The sequence below is a fragment of the Solanum stenotomum genome, chromosome 5 (assembly GCF_019186545.1).
Source record: "Solanum stenotomum isolate F172 chromosome 5, ASM1918654v1, whole genome shotgun sequence".
Taxonomy (NCBI): domain Eukaryota; kingdom Viridiplantae; phylum Streptophyta; class Magnoliopsida; order Solanales; family Solanaceae; genus Solanum; species Solanum stenotomum.
Window position 1 is genome coordinate 15,437,793 of NC_064286.1, and position 17,992 is coordinate 15,455,784.

The 17,992-nt window shown below is 39.6% G+C and overlaps 1 protein-coding gene across 1 annotated transcript; it reads left to right on the plus strand.

The window, feature by feature from the left end:
• The first annotated feature begins 6,747 nt into the window (after positions 1–6,747).
• On the plus strand, positions 6,748–8,139 carry LOC125863710 (uncharacterized). The gene is made up of 5 exons (XM_049543738.1): positions 6,748–6,837; positions 7,327–7,416; positions 7,529–7,667; positions 7,718–7,847; positions 7,938–8,139. The coding sequence occupies exons 1-5, from the start codon at positions 6,748–6,750 to the stop codon at positions 8,137–8,139; spliced, it is 651 nt and encodes a 216-aa protein (XP_049399695.1).
• Positions 8,140–17,992: the final 9,853 nt, after the last annotated feature.

The window sequence follows — 17,992 nt, forward strand, 5'->3', positions numbered from 1 at the left end:
TTGCGAGGTGTTACATAATGATTTGGGTCATAGCTTAAAATTTTTTGGGGTGTTACATATCTTTTCCTTTTTGGATTGTTTTTTGTTATTTTAGCTTTATTTTGAGATATTGTAGTATTTTGTTATTTTTATGATAGTTGATGATTTTTATTCCATTTTGTCTCTCTACCCATTGCCTCCATAATTTTGGAGTTTTGAAATGATTTAGAAAGTTTGTGTTTTCATTGTTGATATTTGAGGATCGATTGTGTCCAATATCGATGTCTTGAATAGTACTCATGATGCGAAATGTGTTTTTTTTGTTAATGTTGCAAGAAGAATTCAATGTGGCTTTACTTTTGAATGATCTTTTGATTCTTGTATTGACTAACTACGTATTGATGTGAGCCTTGCAATGAACATCGCATGTAAGTTTCTTTTAGGATTTGTGCTAAATGATTGTGTTTAAAGTGTCATGAGTGGTGAGTTCCTACTTGAGAGCATGCTTGTTGAGTTTTAGAATTTGCCTTGTTTGTCTAATTGTATAGCTTTGGTGAATGCAAGAAATGATCCTGGCATGAATTTTTAGAGGGAACCCAATTATCCACACCTTTTATGACGACCTAGTAAGGGTGTGCAACCATCTTGACACTGTTTTATTCTAAACCATTTGTTGTCAACCTTGTTAAACCTCTTGAGCTGAATTGTCCCTAAATTATAGCCCATCAATCTTTTTTTAAACATTGGTTTGTTTGAATAGACAAATTAGGAAAAAAGCCTAAGTTGGGGTGTGGAAAGAAAGAAGGAGAGAAAGTCAACTGAAAAGTGAAGAAAGAAAATTGCTCAACTTTGAAGTATGTTGTAAAAAGAAGGAACCCCTCTGTATGATAAAAAAATGAGCAAAAGTTTTCAAATTGAAATGAAAAAGAAAAAGTGATGAAATAAAGAGGGTGTCCAATAAATTTAATGAAAAAATTAAGGTTTGAGTTTCCAGGTGAAAAGAATGAAAAAAACATGAGAATAAGCTTAAGATGAGTACTGATGTACCATGAGTTCACGGTATTTTTGATGCATTAAACTTGGATTTTTGCAGGAGTCTTAGGCATTATTTTATTAGATGTGATGGTATTTTGATCTAATTTTGCAGGAAATAGGTTTGGAGCATTTGGTGTTGAAAGTATCTGAAGCAGTAGGAAATTGGCAACATACGAGCCCACCTACGAGTCGTTGTTTAGTTGACGAGCCGTAGATGGAGGTGTGGATTGAAAGTTCAAGGAAATCTAACTAAGGGTGGAGCCACAGAAGCTACTGACGAGCTGTGAGTCCAATGACAGACTGTCGTTGATGGATCATCGATGACTGCAGAGAAGATGTGTTCCAGTACCTAAACAACGAGTGAAAAAGACATACCGTGCTTAGACCTACGGGTCATAGATCGTAATTTTCATTAGCGTCCATAGGATTTTGGCCAATTGTTGAGCAACAGTGGAACCTACGAGCCATCGTTCCATCGACAAACCGTGGGTGGCCAGCCTTCGAGACACTGTCCAAACCGAAATTTCCTAAACATCCTTTACTTACTTGGCTTAGGATTTATTTTCTATAAATATTAATTTTAATTTTCATTTTTGGGTTGTTAACCTTTTTGTGAAACTTTGATTTTAGCTTTGGGAATTTTCTTGCGAACACTTTTGACATTTTGTTCTTAAAGTTTGGTTTATGCAATTTGTGTTTGTTCTTCAATTCAAGATTTTGGATTTCATATATTCTAATTTTAAGTTCATGATTTATATTGTAAACTCTAATACGAATTGTGATAATTCAAGCATGAATAACTAAATCCACAACTAGGGTTGTGAGAACCATGAGTAATTAACAACATAAAACTAACAAATAAGTAATTCTAGAGTAGTGTTTATGCATGTATTGCTAATCATTTCCTTTTGAATGCTTTTAAATGGTGCACAACATTATAACTTGCCTCATTCCTACTTGCTCGACCAAGAAAGTAATGAATGAGAAAGGGATTGAACAACAGAGATTTAGCGTGATAATCCTCTATCTAATAGCCTGACCCACCTACCGCGGGAGCTAATTTGGGGTTAAGGGTAAGGGTTAGGAAAACATACACTCGTAGGCCGACCAAGTTGCGTGGTGAATGCCGTATTTGGATGACCATTTACTTAGGAGATACCTAAGTTACCAACCTTGCGTGGTAACACTAGAAAATAGTTACTATTATTAGGATTATTGCATGAAGATCTTGTGGGAAACATTTGTGCCCTAATTTTCATCTCATATTGATATTTCAAACTGCAAATCCTATTTACTAGTTACTATAAATTAATCAATAATTACTTTGTTTACAAATCCCCTCTCTTTACAAAAATAAACTTGATGAAAAGTATAATTAACTGTGAATTAGACTAAGACCAAACCATATTCCTCGTGGGAACTATCCTAACCTAAATTAGGTTCTTTATTTGGAAACAACCGCTTATACTTCTTTAGGGAGGTGTAATTTGGGCGTATCAAATTTTGGCACCGCTGCCAAGAAATAAGGCTTTTAGATTAGACTAATTTTGTTATTGAACTTTGGTCACTTATTTCTTAATATATGTTTTGTTTTGTTTTTGTTTTCTATAGGTCTTATTTCCAGTGTATTCCAAGTACACGAAGTCAAGGCAACCCCCTGACTCCTTACGATCCTGAATTAAGAAGAACTCTGAGAAGAATGGCTGGAAGAAGTCTAAATCTTGAGGATCAAAATGATCCAATCGGAGTGGGTCAAGGGGATCTTATTGGATTGCAATTTCCTGGAATTGTGGAAGTGCCTAGACATGTTCAGAGAAACCCTCGAGTTGAGAATCCTGAAGGAGTGCACAATCATCCAGCACCGGATGTGTGTGAAAACTGCAGGGTTGATTATAATGATGTGGGATCGTCTGGTGCTATAGTTGTCCCTTCACTACCTCATAGAAATACTTTTGTGGTGACCAGCAGTCTGATGCAAATGCTTGTATCTAGAGGATTGTTTGTTGGGTTACCTTCGGAGGACCATATGCTCATATGAGCAAAGTGAAGAGTGTCTGCATGAGTAGTGTGGACAACCCGATTTAGACATGGATGCGATCGGCTTAAGGGTGTTTCCACTTTCTTTGGCATGTGATTCTACTGTATGGCTTTCTGAGTTTCCATATAACTCAATCACCACTTGGGATGGGTTACACATGGTATTTGCAGAGAAGTATTTCCCGGTGTCCAAAAAGTTGAATCTCAAGGATAAACTCAATAACTTTGTAGCATTTCATGGAGAGTCGGTGAATAGCTCTTGGGATAGATTCACTTGGTTTATGAGGAGTGTGTCTAACCACCACATAGATGATGAGTCACTGAAAGAGTAGTTTTAGAGAGGGCAAGATAATAATGGAAAAGCTGTACTAGATACTATTGCCGGAGGATATTAAGGAGCAATTAATTTCAAGAGATTGTCGAAAAACTTGAAAAGTTCTCTAAGAATAACAAGGCATGGAGCAATAGAAAGTCAACTATGGGAAGAAATACGTTTTTGTACACGCCAGACCAAATTAGTCCAATGAATATATTCATGAGGAAATGGCACAATTGAGAACAAAGGTTGGCTTGGTGTTGAAATATGTGACCAGATGTGCCGAGAAAGTGAATGCAGTGAACTACCATAATAGAGCACCACCTGTTGATGAGAACATTTATGAAGAGGGCGTGAATCTATTGAATGATCAAACATGGGGTTTCCAGACCAACGCCCAAGCATCTAATTTGGATAATTGGTGCCAAGGTCAAAGAAATCAAGGTCGGAACTATGGTAACTATAATCATGAAGAGCAATATGTCATGATGGGAACTTTAATCGTGACAACAATTATAACTAGAATGGGGTTGGCAACATGAATGAAAAGAATGGACTTTATTTTCCACCTGGAACAGAGATATTGGATCGAGTATGAATCACATAAAAAATATGATGCATAAGATGATGAAAAGGTTTGATGCAACTAATGACAATGTGAAAGAAATGCGTAATGATTTATCAGACATTGGTAAGAAAGTTGAGTCACATGCAATATCTATCAAACAAATTAAGCAACAATTGAGTTAGTTATCCACAAGTGTAAAAATTAGTAAGGAGCACTCCCAAGCAATACCATCTAGAATCCAAAGAATGACATACAATGTATAGCAGTTACCATTAGGGGTGGAAAACAAAATATAAACCCTCATATGCCAATTGGAGTGGAAAGTGTGAACGAGCATGCAGAGGATGAAGTTGAAGTGGTTGAGAAGCCGAAAGATCAAAATGAGAAGGAGGCTAAGGTGATGCAAAAGATCATCCCTATGCCGAGACCTCCACCTCCCTTCCCACAAAGGTTGGTAAAGAAAGTAGAAGAAGGAAAGTATTACAAGTTAACAACTATGCTGAAGCAGTTGTCTATAAATGTTCCTTTGATTGAGGTACTTGAAAAAATGCCGGGTTATGCGAAATTCATGAAGGATCTAGTCATTAAAAAGAGGACTGTCAGTTTTAAAGTTGATGAAAAGTTGTAGCATTTTAGCGCTATTGCTACTAGATCATTAGTGCAGAAGAAGAAGGATCCTGGAGCATTTACTATTTCATGCACTATTGGTATGTTTCATTTCGCAAAGGCTTTATGTGACTTGGGTGCTAGCATTAATCTAATGTTGTTGTCTATATACAAGAAGTTGGGCTTAGGAGCCCCTAAACTGACTGCAATGCGGCTACTTATGGCTGACAGAACTGTGAAAAAACTGATTGGTGTGCTTCAAGATGTCCTTGTGATAGTTGAGACGTTCATCTTTCCGGCGGACTTTGTGATACTAGATTGTGAAGTTGACTTTAGAGTCCCCATCATCTTAGGGAGACCATTCCTTGCTACTGGGTATGCTTTGGTTGATATGGAAAGAGGACAGATGAAGTTTTGATTGGACAATAAAAAATTAACTTTTAATATCTGCAGATCTATGAAATATGGAAGTGATATTAAGGTGGTATCTGTAGACCGGAGGTGTCTATTGAGGAGAGATTGGGTGTTGAAGCACTAGTAATTGTGATCATGAACTTTAATGGAGATGATATTAATGAATATGATGAGCTAGTTGTTGCACTTGATGGGGTAATTTTTCTCGTCGTCAATCAATGAAGCTGGATCTGGATTTGAAAAATTGAGACACTCTGCCTGCAAAACCATTTGTTGATGAGCCTCCGAAATTAGAGCTTAAATCTCTTTCATCTCATTTGCGATAAGTGTTCTTGGGCCAAATTAGTACTTTGCCAGTTATTATTGTTGCTGACTTGAATGAAGGGCAAGTAGAGGTGTTGATATCGGTGTTGAAGCAATTCAAAAAGGCTTTAGGATAGACCAGTGCAGATATTATTGGTATTCCACAGGGTATTTTCTCTCACAAAGTTCAACTTTTGCCGAATTTGAAGTCAAGTATGAGCACCAAAGAATATTAAATCCACCGATGCAAGAGGTTGTGAAGAAGGAAATCATTAAGTGGTTAGATGTTGGAGTTGTATATCATATTGCTGATAGTAGTAGTGTGTGCCCAGTTCAATGTGTGCCAACGAAGAAAGGAATCACCGTGGTTCCTAATGCAAAGAATGAGCTCATTCCAATGAGGCCGATGAATGGTTGGAGAATTTGTATGGACTATCATAAGTTGAATGCGTGGACTGAAAAAGATTACTTGCCAATGTAGTTCATGGACCAAATGTTAGATTGTCTTGCTGGAAAGGGTTAGTATTGTTTTCTAGATTGATATTCAGGCTATAATCAAATTTCTATAGCCCCGGAAGACCAAGAGAATACCACATTCACTTGTCCTTACAGAACATATGCTTTCAAGAGAATGCTATTCGGGTCTTGTAATGCACCGACGACTTTTCAGCGTTGCATGGTATCAATATTTTTTGATATGGTGGAGGTCACAATTAAGGTATTTATGGATGCTTTCTCAGTAGTTTGTGACTTGTTTGATGATTGCTTGATACACTTAGGTGAAGTGCTAAAATGGTGTGAAGAGTACAATCTTGTGCTAAATTAAGAGAAATGTCACTTTTTGGTGAAAGAGGGTATAGTTCTGGGCCATAGAATTTTGAGGAAGGGCATCAAAGTTGATAGAGAAAAAGTTGAAGTGATAGAAAAACTACCATCATCTATCTCTGTAAAAGGTGTTAGAAGTGTTTTAGGGCATGCGGGTTTTTGTAGGATGTTCATAAAGGATTTCTCAAAAATTTCACACCCATTGTGAAAACTACTCAAAAAGGAGTTGAAGTTTGAGTTTGACGATGCTTGTTTGAGAGCATTTGAGGGGCTGAAAGAGAAGTTGATTTCTGCATCAATCATTATTTCACCGAATTGGGGATAACCGTTTGAAGTTATGTGCAATGCGAGTGGGGTGGCAGTTGACGTAGTACTGAGGCAAAGGCGAGAGAAGATTCTTCATCCTATATACTATGCGAGCAAAGCTTTGAATATTGCTCAAAATAAATATATTATTACTAAACAATAATTGCTTGTTGTAGTCTTCGTGTTTGAAAAGTTTAGATCCTATTTGTTTGGCACTATAGTCATTGTGCATACTAATCATTCGACATTGAGGTATCTTATAGAAAAGAAGGATGCAAAACCAATACTAATTAAATGGGTATTGTTATTGCAAAAGTTTGATTTTAAAGTGAAAGATAGAAAGGGAACATAAAACCAAATGGATGATCACTTGTCCAGATTAGAAGAAGAAGTAATGATGAGGTTAGCTGATGGAGTTGAGATAAATGATTCGTTCCCTGATGAACATGTATTGGCTGCTTTCTTTTGATCTTATCCGTTGGTTTACAAACTTTGCCAATTGTTTGGCAAGTGTCTTAGTGCCTTCGGCTCTGTCGTTCCACCAAAGAAGAAAATTCATGTCTGATGTGAAGAAATTTTTCAGGAAAGAGCCTTACTTGTTTTGTATATATGCTGATGGGATTATTCGTCGCTGTGTGCCCAAGGTCGAGATGATAAGTATATTGGAGGCTTGTCATTCGGTGGGCATCATAGTGGTATCCAGACTGCTCATAAAATCTTGTCATGTGGATGTTATTGGCCTACTATTCACCAAGATGCTCATAATTTTGCCAAGTCTTGTGATCGCTGCCAAAGAGAAGTAGGTATCTCAAGTTAGCAAGAACTCCCAGTGAATGCTATTCTGGTGATTGAGTTGTTTGATGCATGCAGTCTTGACTTCATGGGTCTGTTTGTGAATTCGAATGGAATGAAGTACATACTTGTAGTGGTTGACTAGGTATCTAAATGGGTGGAAGCTATTGCACTTTCAAACAATGAAGGGAAGAGTGTCACCGGGTTTCTAGAAAAAGTATTTTCTCTAGATTTGGTACACCAAGGGCGATTATTAGCGATAAGGGTTCTCATTTTTGTCATAGGTTATTCAAGGCGTTGCTTGAGAAGTATGGTGTTCGTGCGTATCAACTCCTTATCATCCGCAGTCTAGTGGGCAAGTTGAAGTATCAAATAGAGAGATTAAACAGATCCTTGCAAAGAATGTGAATGCAAATATATTTGGTTGGTCAAGAAGGCTTGATGATGCTCTATGTGCCTATCACACTGCATTCAAGACTCCCATAGGTATGTCCCCCTACAAACTTGTGTTTGTGAGTCTTTTCATTTGCCTGTAGAGTTAGAGCACAAAGCAATGTGGGGACTCAAGAAGCTAGATTTGGATTGGGACACTGCATCAAGTCAAAGATTGAATGAGATAATTGAGCTAGATGAGTTTCACCTAAAAGCATATGAAAGTTTAGCCTTGTATAAGGAGAAGATGAAGAGGCACCATGATCAAGTGATTGAAAAGCGTGAGTTTGTTCTCGGTGATTTAGTACTGTTATTCAATTGAAGGTGGCGCTTGTTTCCTGGCAAGCTCAAGTCCAAGTGGACTGGGCCATACAAAGTGGTAGAAGTATTCTCACACGGAGCGGTTGAACTTGAGAATGATGAAAGAACGAGGTTCAATGTGAATGGTCAAAGGATAAAAATCTACCTAGGTAAAACAGAGGAATTCAAAGAGTTAATAGAAGAATGGGATCTTGATGAAGTTTGAGTAATCAAGGGGTCTGCATTGTGCCGTGACGTTAAATCAAGTGCTACTTGGAAGGCAACTCAAGATGTAAAATCTAGCCAACTTTAGGAGTTTTTAGTGATTTTAATGATTTTTTAGGCTTTTCTATTGAGTTTTATGTTTATTGTATCTTAGTGTTGGCTAGATTAAGGTAGTATAGGGTCCGTGTCCAAGAAGATTCAAGAAAATATGTAAAGGAAGTCCTAATGTTTGCTATATGTGCATGAAAGCAAAGAAGTACCTTCACAAAATTGCTGGTGCAAGGGTCTACGGTTCCTATAGATGGCACATCGTTCAAATGATGGACCGCAGATGGCATCCGTAGATCCTATTCCTAGGTATGAACTATGAAATTCCACCAAGTATAAGGGAACCATGACACCCATGCACGGGGTTTCATTGGTCCAAGTCAGTGAATCAGTCGACCCGATCCATGACCAAATTAACTTAAAAACCCTTCATTTTCAAACATCCCCCATTTCCCTCAATTTCACCAACCGTTAAAACCCTTCACATAACTGCTTATAGAAATTCCCAACCTCCCAATCCCCCCAAATCATATATATATTTCCTCCATTCCCTTCTCCCCCATATTCTCTCCCTATTTCTCTCATTTCTCTTCTTTCGTGATTCTTCATTCTAATAAAATCAAAGTTGTGGGTTCGGTGTCAAATTTGTTAGGCGTAAAAAAAGGCTAAATAGGAACACACTCACACAACTTTTCACTACTTGTACGGTAATGATTTCAAACTTGAACTATTCAATTCGTAGTTGAAATCACAAAGTTGTTATTTGACCTCAGGTATGAATTGCTTATTGAAATTGATTTGTATAGTTATAATGTACCATTAGAACAATAGTTAGTGAGTGTTGTTGATTACTTTGATGAAAGCATGTGATTATTACATTTTAGTTGAGTTCTTGACTTAGGGTTTTGAGTTAATTTTATTTATATGTACGAATTGCATGTTTAAAACCCTAGGGATGACATAATACCATGAAAATATGTTGAAATGCATGTCATAGACGTAGTTTGTTAGTTTGAATTATGATATTGTGATGTTTGTTCAAAGTGGAACTTTAATCTGGTCAACGACCATGACCTACTGCCCATAGATCTAGTTCCGTTGGTTAGATGCACAACTCTGTAGCCTAAGTTGTGAACCACAGTTTGGCTTATGGTCCGTCGTTTCATCGACGGACCATTCTGGTGAACCGTCGTTCCATTTTCTAAGGCCTAAAATGTTACTTCCTGACCTACGGTTGAAATGACCCAAAAAGTTCTTAAAAATGTGCTTCGGAAGTTACCGGAAACTTGTTTAGCTATAAAAAAAGATCCGTTTCTTTTTTCGAAAATCCGACTTCATATTCTTGTTTAGGGGGTCAAATTGAGTGGGAAATGGGTCTAACCCAAATTTTAGAGCAACCGTATCAAAATCCGAAATTTCCAAGTGAAGCCTTTTTCGAGGGTCTACTTTGGAGGGTCATATCTCCTAGCACACAAATAATTGGGTGGCCCATAACATATCCATGGAAAGCCCTTTGAGTTAGCTACCTAACGCACTTCGTTTCACCTCATTCGGAGTTCGGACGAAGAAGTTATGCCCATTTTCGTAAAATCTGTCCGGCAGGAAATGCAATTTCCAGTGAGCGTTTTTACTGTTCACCCGCCTCATTTTTTTTTCTAAGTGTTGGACCATTTTTCCAAAGGGCATATGTTATTTCCTATATACCATTAGTTCAATTCCCATCTCTAAAACATTTCCCAAAACACCTCTCCCATACTTAGACACATTTTCTCTCAAGTTCTCTCAAGAACCCTAATCCAAAACCTTCCTCAAGATTGAAGAGACTCTTGCTCCAAGTTCCAAGCTTCCATTGAAGACACTCTCAAGACCTTCATAAGAACTCAAGGTATGTGGTGTTGAACTCATGGGTCCTTCCACCCATAGTGCCTAGACTCTATTCTACTCACTAATTCATGGTTTAAGTTAAGATTCATAAATTAGTCTTGTTCTTTGTAATAATTTCCTGCACATTGAATTTTAAACATGAAAAGTGATTGTTTTGAGCATGTTGTGACTCTAGAACTTGAATCTAAATTTGGAATGGATGTGGAGATTTTCATGTGGTATTGTGGGTGTTAAAAGGTGTTGTTGTAGGTTGTTCACTGGTTTGGCTGCATAATTACTACCCTATTTTCCATGCTCTTTGATTCCATTACATGCCTTCAAGGTGTTTGACAAAATGTCCAACTATGGAGAATTGATGAATCGATGCTTTAAAGCTTGAGTTATGAGATGTATGGCAATCCAGAGATGTGTTGATGACAAACTAAGCTTGTGTATATGTTCATTCCATACGTGAGATTGCATTAGAGCCTAATGGGAATTTCCTATATAAAGTGTTGCATGACCATGCCCGGTCCGGGGGAAAAGAACCGGACAACCATGTGAGAGGTTTATATCTCACCACCTAGGATGCTTGGGGTGTGACCAACAACAACCATGTGAGAGGTTTATATCTCACCACCTAGGATGCTTGGGGTGTGACCAACATCAACCATGTGAGAGGTTTATATCTCACCACCTAGGATGCTTGGGGTGTGACCAACATCAACCATGTGAGAGGTTTATATCTCACCACCTAGGATGCTTGGGGTGTGACCAACATCAACCATGTGAGGGGTTTATACCTTGCCACCAGGGTGTCCGGGTGTGAACGGCATCCCCCATCCTAAGTTGGGGTTATAGATTGGTTGGATCATGCATACACATATGATATCTACTATTAGTATAGATTTACTTAAACATGTTTTGACTTCACTTTGATCATGCATCCTCATATTGTTATTCATAATGCCTATGAAACTATTTCTTGTATTTCGATTGTGTCCTTGTCTATTGTTGTGTTGCACCCCGCATACTTAGTACATTCCAAGTACTAACGCATATTTTGCCTACATGATGTCACCATGTAGGGACCGGAGCTACTCTTGATCCTTCTCTCCATTCACGTGGTTAGTACGGTGCTTATCCGAGTTTGTTGGTGAGTCCTCAATGATTCGAGGGCTATGTTATGTTTCCTACTCCTATGTTTTGAGACTTTAGCTTGCAACTGTATTTTGACTATGAGGGGAGCCGGTAGTATGTCATGGCCCCCGTCCTATCTATGTATGTAGAGGTGTGCGTTGGACAAGAATTTTGTAAATGAGCTTGACTCTTGTTCTATGATGTCATTTTGAAATGGTTTGCCCTTAGTCCCTATTTCCCGTTAATTAATGTTGAATGTGCTTCCGCGACCGATGAAGTGTGATGACAAGTTTGAGAGGCTTGTTTGGGGTTCCTTCGGGTTCCTCATTCGCCATGTCACGTCTAGGCCCTAGGCTTGGGTCGTGAAAACGGTGGGCACCAATGGTACATCGTTCACTCAATTGACCATAGGTACTAATCGTCGGTCCTAAAAATAGTCACTACCTAGAATTGTTTTAAGTTCCGTGATTTGTTTTATTTGTTTTTTTTTGAGTAATTTGAATACTAACAAGTTTTCTACAGGTGAAATGGCGCCAAAAAGGTGAATACCTGATACACTCAAATTACACCTCCCTAAAGATGTATAAGTGATCGTTATCAAGTAAAAAACCCAACTTGGAGGTTGGGGTCGATCCCACGAGGAATATTATTTAGACTTAAACTTAACTTACGATTATATTCCTTTAGTTAATGTATTTCCGAACCAAGTAAGTAAATGGGGGGGGGGGGATTTGTGAAACAAATTCTGGAAATTATGTGAACAATCAGCGAGCAAGATTCAAAGTTTAGTTATTATCAAGATGTGAGAGAAACAAGGGTGTACGTGTTCCCCATAAGCTCAAAACGCAGTAATCCTAGTAATAATAATCCTTTTCTTGTGTATTACATGCAAAGTGATAAGTTAGGTATCTCTAATTCCTTGGTCCGGCAACTAGAGAATTTCACCCTGCACCTTGGTCCGACTACGTGTGTATAATTTACTAACCCTTACCGTTACCTCATATTAGACATCACATCGATGTATGACTTAGTTTTCACCCTCACACCAATCGACATTAGACTATTAGATAGTATCACACTAAATCTATGTTGATAATTCTTTTCTTATTGACTACCTCCTTGGTCCGGCAAGTAGCAACAAGGCGAGTTCTAACATTTGCAACTGCTAAAAAGACTTCTAAACTAAAGAATTATCAATGCATGCAATAACACTATTCAAGAATTTCTTAGTTTTTATTCATACTTTGTTAATCGCTCATCGTTCCCACAACCCTAGTTGTGGATTTAGTTACCCATAGTAGCAAGAACACAATCCATATTGTTAGATGAAGAAATCATGAACTTACTTAATGAGAAGCATAAACCCAGAATCTCAACTTGAATTTCAAAGTCAAAATCTTCAAAACGAACTTAGGAAATCAAGAATTGCTAAAATTGCAAGTTAATATCCAAAGCCAAAAACTAGAATAAAAGTAATGAAGTCTCACCACCCAAAAACGAGGTTTACTAGCCTTATATATAAAAAAACACGTTCCAACTAAAAATGAAACAAAATAAGGAAATAATGTTTCAGGACACGGTTTTGATATACGACACTGACCTACGGACCGTGGATTGAACTACGGTCCATAGGTCCCTTCCGTGGTTCATGACTTGGGCAAATTTTCCACTTTCAAAAAATCTTTATCTATGACGCAATTGATGCATCAACAGTACGAACCGTGGTTCAATCCACGGTTCGTGGATCCTCCTCCGTAGCTCCATACTTAGAATCTTCAAAATCAGGTACTGAAATTCCCTTTCTAAATCATTTGATGGAACAACAGGACGACTCGTAGGTCGACCTACGGTCCGTCGTTTGTAACCGTTGTTCCACACTTGATCAACAATTCCCTGATTTTCCTTCAAGCCTTGCCTGGCCATCTACGTCTACCATCTACGGGGCGTGACTGGACCTACGGTCCGTAGGTCACGTCCGTAGATGCTCTGCACATTATTTAGCTGTGTCTCTCAACTTCCACGTCCGTACTTATTTCCTGCAAACATTATAAAACTACATTAGTACCAATACAAAATGGCCCTAGACACACATAACTCTTAAGTGAAATGTATTAAAAATATCGTAAACTCACGGTACATCAACACCCTCAACTTAAATTTGTTGTTTGTCCTCAAGCGACACACTATGACTCTAAACGACACTTGTGTAGAAGCAAACATTCAAGCACAAGCAATCACATGGCTCTCTATCCCGACTTTTTTTTTTGAGTGCAAATATTTTCTCTTAGACTCAACAAGCTAACTCATGCGGATCAAAATTTGATAAAGATCGACCAATCAACACACAACATACACTCTTTTGCTATCAGCAAGGTACTAACTTTCCGACAATGTAACTAGTGCCATTACTTCAAACGAAATCCCTTTTACACACAATGAATATGATTTTGAGTACAAAGATTTATTGAACAGTCACGCTCAGAAGTAATTTCAAGTACAGTTAGTGCTCAATACCATAGACTTGCCCTTATTTTCATTTCCTAAACTCTCCAAACTAGTTGCTAGGATCACTATAGTACTTTTCTTAGCTTGTAACGTAGGCTCGGGGTCAGGTGTGATACATTTTGTTACTTTTTAGTGACTTTCTGCCCTCTTTGACATTACATTGGCTATTTACCTCTTCCTTGAACTATTTTTGGCAACTTCTTATCTAACTTTCTTTCCATTCACTCTTTTCAACCAAGGATGCAACTTTTCACTTTTTGACTTTTGTTTCTCATTTTCTTCTTTTTCTTTTACTTTCTTTTCTGGTATTTGTTTTCACACTTTTCTTTTACTTCTTTTGCACAAAGTCACATCCTCTTTCATACTTTTTTTTTCTCTTGTCAACATGAAACTCTTTTCATACCCTTTTTCATAGTCACCCTTAACTTATGCATTTTGCATTAATTGAGGTGCCAATGTCCGATGTCGGGCCAGGGCCAAGATCAAGGTAACTTTCTTGCTTAGCCACCCTCAACTTAGGATTTTGGCCTAAGTCGAGGTGCACATGTCCAAGGAGGGACCGGGGACAAGACAATGTTTTTAAGGGAAGGTGAGTTAGATGAATCAAAAGAATTGGTCAATTTTAGGCACAAATATTTGGATCAAAAGGGAATGATGCTATCATTTGGTTAGATCATTTTAGGCTTAAGTTGACTAATTTGAACAATGGACTATGATCACTTCCTAACTTCTAGCCTAGATTATCCTAGTAGGACCAACGGGGCAAGTTCTAGATTGGCACAAAACTGTCTGAACAATTCAACCATTCTCACACACTCTTGGCACATAGTTTCATTTTATCAGATTATCAGATTACCCAGTTCAAGTTTTTAGCTTAAGTTATGAGATCAAATTGGTTCTTTATCTTGTCATACTCAGAGCCAACATATTCAACTCATTCTGGCCTACAACTTTTAGCACATATCACAACTTTCGGACGGGTATCATTTTTCTTTCATTAATTATGTCATCATGCTTCATTCTTTCTCATTCTTCTACACATACAATACTATCACATGCCGGTTCAACATAAATTAAACAGTCTCTTGGGGAAAAAGAACACAGGCAAGAAAACCCCAAGAGAGGATTATGAGTTGGGTTACTCAAACTTCACCCTATCACTCACAATCTATTTACCCCACCCCCAACAAAATAGAGTGATATTGTCCCCAATGCACAAAAATAAGCAATAAAGAGTAGGGTGAAGGTGAAGCAAACCTGTGGCGCAAATGCGCCGAAGAACTTAACAAGCAGGTGGGTACGGTTTCTCGAAGCCCGCTGGAACAACACTTGGGTCACCCTCAGTAGTGCCCACATAATTATGCCATCATGCTTCATTCTTTCTCATGCTTCTACACATACAATCCTAACACATGCCGATTCAACATAAATTAAGCAGTCTCTTTAGGGATAAAGAACACAGGCAAGAAAACTCCAAGAGAGGATTATGAGTTGGGTTACTCATCCATCTACCCCACCCCTAATAAAATAGAGTGCAATTTTTCCCAATCCACAAAAATAAGCAATAAAGAGTAGGGTGAAGGTGAAGAAAACTTGTGGCACAAATGCGCCGAAGAACTCAACAAACGGGTGGATTCGGTTTCCCCGAGCGCACTGGAACAACACTTGGGTCACCCTCAGTAGTGCCCACATCATCTATCACAACACCATCAGTAGTTGTATCAATCACTCTAACCACACCATCATTAGTGTTCACATCATCTCCCACAACATCTGTAACCTCAGTAGTGGGCCTAGAACTCGAGGCCCCAAGAATACTCTCACGAGCCCTCTGCTAGTGCAACTCCTCATCTACTATGGAAACATTCCTAGCCTGCTCATTTTGCTGGCGCTCCTGCTTCTTTTCTCGAGCCTCCTCATTACTGTTAGAAATGCGAATGGAGCGGGGCCTCTTCCCACGAACACGAGTGCGCTCGGGCTATGCTATGTCCTCGTTGAATAAATCATCAAGCACTGTATCATTAACTAATGCAGTAGATGCGTACTATGGCTCATCTGTGGGTGGGGCAAGGATGTTATCAAGGTCGGCCCAGAGACTATCCAACTCGGTTCGTATAGAGGAGAGATCTGTGACAGGGGCTGGTCATGCGAGGATTCTCAATTCGAAGGCATCCAGGCGCTTATGAACGACATGGACCTTTTGGTCTATCATGGTCTCCATCCGCCGCTCCATTCTAACCTCTCACTCTGCGATAGAATTATTTATCCATGGCTTCACATGATGAAGTAGTGTGGCCATCTGAGCTTCTAATTTCTGAACTCGAGCCAATGGCACAACAACAACTCTTGAAGACGGGGTGGCTCTGGACGAGATAGGGGCCTAACTAGTAGTCTGAGATGGAGAGGCCGGGGCATCATTAGTATGGGCTGGAGGGGAAGAGTCATCAACCTGCATCTGCTCTACATCATCTACTAAATCTACTCCCACAGGAGGTACATTGACCTGCGGCTCTTGGCGTGGTGCCGCCACATTTGTCTCATCCGGAATTAGGCCTATATCTAGGGTCCTCGTTGCACGGATCAACTTGTCACAATGCCATATCGGCACTCCAGAGTCCCTGCATAACTAAAAAATGAGGCAAGGAAAAGGGTAAGTGGTGGAGGCCTTGAAAGCCCTCTCATGAATCTCTGCAATGATCATGCGGGCAAAATCAATCTCGAACCCCGTAACCAATGCTGCTACCATAACCGCGCGGTCCCAAGTGAGTGCATTATCAGCCTTCGTGGGAGAAACCCGATTCCGTACCAATAGCCAGAAAAACTTAGCCACAAATGTGAGAGTGGCCTTCTTGATGCTTATGCCCAGAGTGGTGACCCACTTGGCTCGTTCTCCGTATGTAGCAATATAACGAGCCAGCCAGTGTAATACAGTCTCCCTTTTTTGGCACTCCACTGGAACTCCCCGCCCCGCACGATATCCCATCAGTAGTCGAATTTGTCCGTGTTGAGTGCCCAAGTGTGGCCAGGGCTAGTGACATAGAGGAACTGGTGAATGGTGTTCTCATAGATGTCCATAGAAAACCCGCGCACTAGTGTATCCTTGAGTGATGTCTGGGCTCTAGGATTGGCATTTTTGTGAATAGTGCCTCGAAGAGTGACTGCGTAGGAAACATAGAACTCCCTCACGATCTCCTCACTATATGTTCCTGGTTCCTTGCCCATCCACTCACATTTATGATGTTGAAAGAGCCGATGGATGTCGGATACAGTGTGTAGGCTCCCTGTGAGAACTCTGCGCTCCTCTGTAATTAGCCGGGCCATTTTTTCTTTTTCATTCAACATCTTGGCATCCTTGTAGATTTGCCATTGACCCTCCACGCACCATCTATTGGGCTCCTCAACAACCGGAATAGGGTCGTTGTTTTGTGGCACTTGAACCTCCCCCGAACTAGTAGCCTCATCAGACGAGGCAGCTTGACCATGTGAACTCGAGCCTATGGCGGACCCAGAAGTAGACCTTGCAGTGGAGGTGGACTCAAAATCGGAAGCAGACCCAGCCGCTGACCTGATCAGTATATCCTTCTCATCAGACTGGGAGGTAGTGAGTACGTCGGGGACCACCTTCTTGGCTTGATTTCGAGTAGCCCGAGGTGCTGTGGGGGATGCTTTTCCAGTGGTGGGGACATATTCGGCTCGTCGATTAGCCGATGGGTAGGAGCTGTTGATTTTGATCTACCCTAGAAAACTATAGCTTTCTTCGGTGCCATTGTACCTATGGAGGAAGTATTAGTACAAATATGAACTAAAGACACACTCAAAATTTTCTTACAACAAATAATGAACAAAATAAAAGTCACAGACAGTGGCTTCAGTGGCCACCTACAGTGGGTTTCTACGGTCCATAGGTTGACCTACGGTCCGTGGATCCCCTCCGTAGGTCAGAAGTCCCAAAACGTTGGGCTCTAATGGGAACCACGGATGTACAAAATGGTCTGTAGATTGACCTACGGACCGTAGTCCACCTTCGTGGTTCCACACTTAGTGAAATTGCTTTGTGCCACAGACCACAGACCTGATCTACGGTCCGTAGACAGGGTCACGTGGATTAGGTTTGTGCCAGGTATCATGCCTCCTATTTAAACCATTTATTTTTCGACCATTTCAACTATTAAGCTAGGTCTAATCATGTATTACAACATAATATATGCTAGTTTGCCATCCCAAAGGTTCCAACTACTTAATTTTCAACAGGTATTGCATAGGAGGCTAGGAACCCTAAGTCAAAACTTGCATTTAGA

Bases quoted from the DNA above. Each gene is read 5' to 3' on its own strand.
- LOC125863710 (XM_049543738.1), top strand. From the start codon at position 6,748: ATGGATGATCACTTGTCCAGATTAGAAGAAGAAGTAATGATGAGGTTA. The intron at 6,838-7,326 runs GTATTGGCTGCT...GTGGTTGACTAG, and splicing joins ATTCGTTCCCTGATGAACAT to GTATCTAAATGGGTGGAAGC. The intron at 7,668-7,717 runs GTATGTCCCCCT...ATTTGCCTGTAG, and splicing joins TGCATTCAAGACTCCCATAG to AGTTAGAGCACAAAGCAATG.